The 7,261-nt window shown below is 41.8% G+C and overlaps 1 protein-coding gene across 1 annotated transcript in view; it reads left to right on the top strand.

Annotated features, from left to right (window-relative positions):
• LSM6 (LSM6 homolog, U6 small nuclear RNA and mRNA degradation associated) overlaps positions 1–7,261 on the top strand; it is a 10,074-nt gene that overhangs the window by 404 nt on the left and 2,409 nt on the right. The window contains exon 2 of the mRNA XM_015558861.1: positions 6,128–6,243. Coding sequence (XP_015414347.1) covers positions 6,150–6,243 — 94 coding nt within the window. The 5' untranslated portion in view covers positions 6,128–6,149. The remainder of the gene's footprint in view (positions 1–6,127; positions 6,244–7,261) is intronic.

Raw genomic sequence — 7,261 nt, 5'->3', positions numbered from 1 at the left:
CCCGCCGGAGCCCCCGGATCTGGCTTCCGAGTGCACCCCAGGCTGTCGCAGGGAACCCCGACTTCAGCCTGGGGATTCGGCGGGAAAGCGGACTCCGGGCACGGCCGCGCTGCGCCGGGGTGTTAGGGCTGCAGGACATTGTCCGCCGGGCCTGTAGCCATCGGGGTGCTTGCACCGGGCCCCCAGGAATTAAGGGCGGGCTGGCCCACCCTCCCAGGCTGGGGACGCCCACCTGCCGTTGTCCGGTGGTCACCTCTGGCCCAGGGCTTTTGTGTGCAGGGGCGCGCGTCCCTGGCCGGGGTTCAGGCTCTGGCTTCCAGCATCGGGGGGTGCAGGTAAGGTGCTCGTGGCTCAGTGTGGTCCCCTTAGTGGTACAGGCTATTGTAGAAAAAAAGAAAGTACTGAAGAGCTCAGTGAGAAAACCATCCTCTGACCTATTTGGTCACTTCACAGTATATTTAGTTTTCCAGTTTTGTTTAAAAATTCTTCCTGCCCTATCTCTCTCATCAATTAAAAAAAAGTCTTCTAAATAACATCTCTAATTTTGTATATTCTTTTGATTGGCTCCCTAACCCATCATTATGTATGTCCCCAAAATTACTCAACTATCCCAACTCTGGTAGCAATACTCTGATAAACTTAAAACACACACACACACGCACACACACACACCACCTGTATTTTAGATTATTTACTTGGACTAGATTTTGAGAAGTGAAATTATTGGAATAGGTGCTGCCTTCTACCAAGGTCTTTTTAGGTCTTCACACACATTGCCACATTGTTTAACAAAATAGTTTAGTCGTTTACATCATTCATGTGTAGGACTGCCTGTTGCACCAAAATTATGATAGCTGGTAATACATTTCTAATACACCAACCAGCAAAGGTGAGCCTGTCTTTGGAATTTTTGTTGTTTGTTTTTTGTTTGTTAAATGGTGGTGTCTGGCAAGTCCACTTCCTTAAGTTTTGCGAAGGAATCTTGAGAGGGTATGTTAGTGTGTGTGTGTGTATTGTTGGAGTTGCTGTGCAGGCTGGCTGACTGTTGGGTCACTTAAGTGATCTTCTAGCATAACTGCCTTATTTTGCAGATGAGGAGCCTGAGGCCTTGAGAGGTGAAGTGATGAGTTACCTGAGGCGCACGGCTAATTAAGTAGCAGAGCTGGCATTAGAACTCAGGTGTCCTGCCTCCCAAGTGAGTACTCTTGATGCTGCCTCGCTGGTCTCACTGAACTGGGCACACTCGATACTAGAATTTGAAGAGATGTTTACATCCCCGGATTAATCTTTCCTTTTACAATTGTACCAAGTAACAGAGATTTCGATCCTCCGAGGGATTTGTGACACTGAAAAATGGGAAAGGGTCCATTTTCATGGCCAGGGCTAGAAATCCTTATTTAGAATGACAGCCCCTTCAAGATTTGTTGGCAGTCATTGTTTTCAGATTCTCTAACTGTTGGGATAAAGTATTTCATAAGTTACAGTTTATACTCTGTCATCCCGTTAGAACTTAGCTGTTTGTCCTCATTTGTTCCACCTTGAAGGTGGTTTTTTTCAAAACTTGATGTCGAGACCAGAGAACATTGCTCTTTTTGATTTAGGACTTACAGCAGTTTCTCACCCGCAATTGACATTTTGGGTCAGTTAATTTTTTGTTAGGGAGGGCTTTCTTATCCTTTGTAGACGGGTCAGCAGTATCCTTGGCCTCTACCTACTAGATACCCTCATTCAGGGCAATCCAAAATGCCTCCAGACATTTCCAAATGTCCCTGAGGATGGGGGCAAAATCTCTCCTGGTCAAGAACCATTTGCTTACAGGGATTATTTGGGGAACTTTATGTGAATTCCAATGCCCCTTGCCTAGACAGCCTGACTTTGGGGAGGCTTCTGGAATCTGCATTTTAGCAAGCTTCTCTGTTGATTCAGATGCAGGTGCTTCTTGGACAACAAAGAAACGTTTCTCCTTTCTCCGTATTTTATTTGGTGGTTACTATGTTATAGCTGCTCAGGTACATGAATGATACTGTATTAGTCACTATGCCCATAGTTGGAGACTTAGCGCTGCCCTTAAATGCCCCTTCCACAGGCTTGGGCAGTGTGTTTAGGTACCAGAGACCCCCCAGAAGCTTGGAGCTTGCTGTGGGAGACTGCTCCGCTGGAAAGGAGAGCCGTTCTCAGTGTTGGATGTCCTCTCAGACTGATATATTCTGCTAAAGTATATTTACTTGGGTTGTAATATTATGTTTCATAGCAATATTTTGCTTTTCAATTTTTTTTTCACCCTAAGCTGTAAATATTCTAAGAGTAGGCAAAAATTTCCAGGTGAACATGGCCAAGAAACAAGAATTTACGTGTTTTTTTGCTCAGTGACATGACTCAAAATTACATTAGAGATATTTCTGGTCGTTATAGTCCTTTATGGGCTGATTTACAATAATTTAGGTTCCCTCTCACTGGCTGTGGCCATCACCTGTTTAACAGGAGAACCTTGACATAGTCCAAAGGGCAGTTGTGCCTTTGCAAGGGCTTGGGCTTTGGGATCAAGCCTTGGTTCTGCTTGCTACCTCACCTGGTGACCTTGTGAATTGCTCAGGACTCTAATGCCTGGCACATACCTGGATGAGTAAAATTTGGTTCTTTCCCCCCATTTTTTTTACTAAAGGAAATCTCTGCAGGGCAATTTGCAGATGTTCTCATCTTAGACCTCTCAGAAGCTTCTGCCTTTGAATAGCCATGTGTGAAAATAGGTAATTTAGTTAGAACAAACCAGGGTTGGAGGCATAGAGGGTGATTGTGGCGTTAATTTTTAAGGGAGGAGTTTTATCAAGGTGACCCTGCAGAAAGGAGGCCTTTTTCCTCTTATGTGTCTACTAAAGCCTCAGTGTGTGAAATTGCACGAGACCCAGACCCACCGGACCTGGAGACCCATCAGTGCACCTCCTAGTGACCGGTCATTTGGTCATTACTGCATTACGGCCACTGGCCTTTTATAATACAGATGGTTCAAGCGTCTGTTCTCTTGCTTCAGAAATGGTCAGAACTGTTCCTTCTGCCTTATCCAGTTTCAAAGATGAAAACAAAGTTTCCACGTGAGCCAAGTGATGGGAAAAATTGTGATGTTGAGACCAATTTACTCATACAAAATGGATTTATGGGCAAGTTATTAAGTAAAAGGGAGTATCGAGGAAGCCTAATGAAGACAAATGTAAAAATTATGGACTCTAAAGTGATAGATAAAATGTGTTTGAAGCAACATCCTCTTTCCAAATAACTGTTAAAATATTTTTCAAGAGATCTGCCAGAATATAGATGCTCTGGAGAATAAATGAAAAGCTTGGTATTTGTCTCTCCTTTCATGTGGCTTACAGTCTGTTGAGGGAGAAGAGACTTGTATTAAAAAAAAAAGAAGAAGAATATAAGACAGTAATTGGTGACAGGTTACATCAAATAGAACCAGATGTGAAACTTGATGCCAGAGCACATCTCCACTCCATCTGAACTGGACACTGGTACTCATGCAGGTCTCTGCTTCAATCATCCCGTGTCCCTAGCCACTGACACAGTATTTCCCACACCCACCGGTTCATAGGAGCCTCCTAGGCTTGTGCAAACAGATCCCGGGTTCCTACCCTGGTTCTACTGAAGCGGAATCTCCAAGTGATCCAAAGGCTCATGTTTGGGAAACGGCCCTAGAGGCTCAAGGCCAAGCTCTTAGTCATGCTCCCCAGGAATGTGGCCCTGCTGCCTTCGGAGGCTGCAGCTGGCCCTCCTTGCCTGTGTCGATTTTCTCCTCTCACTGTCCAATGCCTTCGCCAAGCTTTCTGTCCTTCCAGCTGGTGGACTCTTTTCCTTCACACTCCGCTCAGGTGTCACCTCCAGAAGTCCTTCTCTGATCTTTCTGTGTGCTCTTCTCTGCAAAATTCTATCCAACTACATACAACTTTTAAAAATTCTCCTTTTACAAGGGTGTGTGTGTGTGTGTGTGGTCTGCTTCGTAGTATAAATTCCAAGGGTCCAAGGCCATATCTTGTTGGTGTTACATCCCTACCCAGCCAATGTGCCTGCCACTAAGGTGCTGGTGAAAGTTTGAAGTGTTGAATGCCTTTAGACAGAAATTGGTGTTAATTGGAGTAAAGATGAGGCTTAATAGTAATGGCAGAGGTATGATCTTTGATAAGCTTACAAGAATATACAAGGACTTTTATTTATTTATTTATTCATTTATTCATTTTAGTTTTTGTAAATCCTCACCCAAGGATATTTTTTCCATTGATGTTTTAGAAGGAATGGAAGGGAGCGGGAGAAGCAGGGAGAGAGAAACTCTATGTAAGAGAAACACAGTGATAGGTTCCCTCCCACTCGGCTCTGACTGAGCCTACAACTGAGGTATGTGCTCTTGACCATAATTGAACCCGGGACCCTTCACTCCACAGCTTGATCTGAGCCAAACCGGCTAGGGCTATAGCTGAGCTTTTTTTTAGAGGTGAGGGGAGAGAATATTAATAAGATTTTAAAAATTATAACACTATCAGTTAAATAACTAATAGTCTGGGATGAACAAAATGAACTAACAAGCAAAATAGAGACAGTCTCATAGAGCAGGCTAACAGCTATCGAGGGGGTGGGGTTGGGTGTGGGGGGTGGAGGGGATAGAGTTAAAAAGAAAAAACTCATGGACACAGCTTACAGTGTGGTGCTTATGTGTGGGGGGAGGAGGAGGTGTGAGAGGGTATGGGGGATAAATGGTGATGGACTTGGGATGGTGAACACACAATACAGTACAGGTGATGCATTGTAGAATTGTGCCCCTGAAACCAGTATAACTTTGTTAACCAGTATCACCTCAATAAATTCAACAAAAGAAAAAATGCAAAAAAAACTCAAAAACGAACAAAAAACCGGGACACCATCAGTTAAACAACTAATAGTCTAGGTTCGTATTTTTTTTTCAGTTGTTAACTGAACAAGGCAGTTAATACTATCCCTGTGAACTAGATTTTCACTTCATGATGCATGCTACTAGTTTTTTAACACAAAATAGCTAGTTTGATCTCGATCTTATATATGAAGAAACTGGCATAATGGGATTTAGCATCTGATAGGAAATGAACTTAAGACTCATGAGTTGAGTCAATATCAGGCCCTCAGGGTTAATAGTCTCTGGATCTATTCATCCACAAACCGGCACATGTTCAGCACATAAATAAGGCAGTTTATAAATGAATGGGAAGATTTATTTTTACTGAACCCATTAAAGGTATATAATCCGTTACAGTATTTACTTTGTTTTTTATTTTCCTTGTGTTCAAAACTGCATAACATTGTTGTGTGGTCTGAGTCCTGAATGAATAGTGGTTGTCCAGAATAGTAGTTGTGATTTTAGTTCTGTTGAGACTGTGTAGCAAAAAAAATACACTGACAGTTCAGTGGAAAAGTTACATTAAAATTTGCTGAGCAAAATAATCAGTTGATCACATTAAGATTTTTTTCAGGCCTTGGGGAGATGCAGTGGATGAGGAGGTCCCAAATTCAAGAGTAGTTTTTAAAACTTGTATTTTCTGTTATTTAACTTGGGATGTTGACTTCTCTTGGAAAAGAAAATTATTTAACTTAAATTATGAGAACCTTTGAATAGACTTTAAAATATGACTGATTTGAGCTTGAATGTTAGTTTCATCACATTTGGGAGCAAATTATTTCATCTTTCTGTGTGCCTTTATTTTCATTACCAAAATGGGGGTATTAAGACCTTCCCAGGATTCTTGTAAAGATTAAATTTGGTAGTGTGTATAAGGATCTTAGCAGATTGCTCTGCATAAATAACACAAGCATTCAATGAATGGGTATACTGATTTGTATGTGAGGCAGTAGTACAAGTGGTTGAGAACAGGGCCCTTCTACGATGAGGATGTGAGGACTGATGAGATAATGTATGGAAAACGCATCACTTAGTTTCTGGCTCCTAGTAGGTCCTGAAACATGTTAGCTGTTGTGTGGTGGTAGAATAATGTGGAGTTTTCACATGTGCTCCATTGATGCTTGGTGTCTTATAATATGCTAAGGTCTTCAGGCTTTTTTTTTGGTTCAGTAATTAACTTCTGTCCTTGCCTTTATTGCCCCTTTTCAGATTTCTGATCAGGATTGTTACAATGAGTCTACGGAAGCAAACTCCCAGCGACTTCTTAAAGCAAATCATTGGACGACCAGTGGTGGTAAAACTAAATTCTGGAGTGGATTATCGAGGTAATATTTTTCTGCTTCATCCTCACTAGTGTAATTAAATAAGTAAATATGACTTACTGATTTTTAGCAACGTTTTAAACATACCCAGTGAATCTCAAAAATCATTGATTGTCAACAGTTTTTATGCCCACCTCTTTTCTTCCCCTGGATTGATCCCCTTTAGAGACACAGCTGACACCAGGGTGTGTGCTTCTGACTTCCGGTGTGGTTTGTGGCTCCCGTCTCCTGTCTCCTTTGAGAGCCTGTGTGCCTCAGTTCCCTGGTACCCTGGTAGCAGCCGAGGATTCCCAGTCGCCTCAGGCGTGAATAGCTGGCTGGATACTGAAGAACCCTTGGCACAATAGCGTTTGTTTTGCAGAAGTATTGAAGGTTGGCAGCAGCTATTTAGACAGTGTCATTTTACAGCATAAGCTTCCCATTCGCATAATGTGCAGGTTATCCAGAAACACCTTACTGTTCTTTTAGAGAATGTTCTTTTTAAGGCTGCGACAACACTACTAAAATTAATTGCGTGGGTATCAAATTCCTTTTTTTTTTTTAAGTTACTAAATTTCTAGTCTTCCAAAATTAAGAGATGTTAAATTAGCTGGACTAGTTTAATTCGTTAGCAGAGTGTTATGGCCTTTCCTTAGTCTCCTTTTTGAATAATTTTTCATCTCTCTCCTGAATAATGATAGTAATCTCTTGAGCTTTTTTTACACATGCAAACTTAATTTTATTGAGAGCTTACTGTGGGTCCAGTGAGTGCTCAACACTTTAATTTTCATTTTATCTTCATATAAGTCCTTTGAGATCTCTGTTGATTATCCCCACCTGGTAAGAGAGGAGCTAGGACTCAGACTCATGCATGACACAAACACCTTGCTGTTTATATACTGCTTTGGTTTCTTGATATTAATAACATCTCCAATTTAATATGATTTTTTAGTGAAACCAGTGGATTATACTAAATAGTGAGATACTATAAAGTCTCTCTGTACTACTTCTCATCCATGAACTTTTGATGAACCTGAAAGAG

Source organism: Myotis davidii, unplaced genomic scaffold (assembly GCF_000327345.1).
Source record: "Myotis davidii unplaced genomic scaffold, ASM32734v1 scaffold151, whole genome shotgun sequence".
Classification (NCBI taxonomy): Eukaryota; Metazoa; Chordata; class Mammalia; order Chiroptera; family Vespertilionidae; genus Myotis; species Myotis davidii.
The sequence above is the reverse complement of the archived record's forward strand: the minus strand, read 5'-3'. Positions and strand labels throughout refer to the sequence as shown.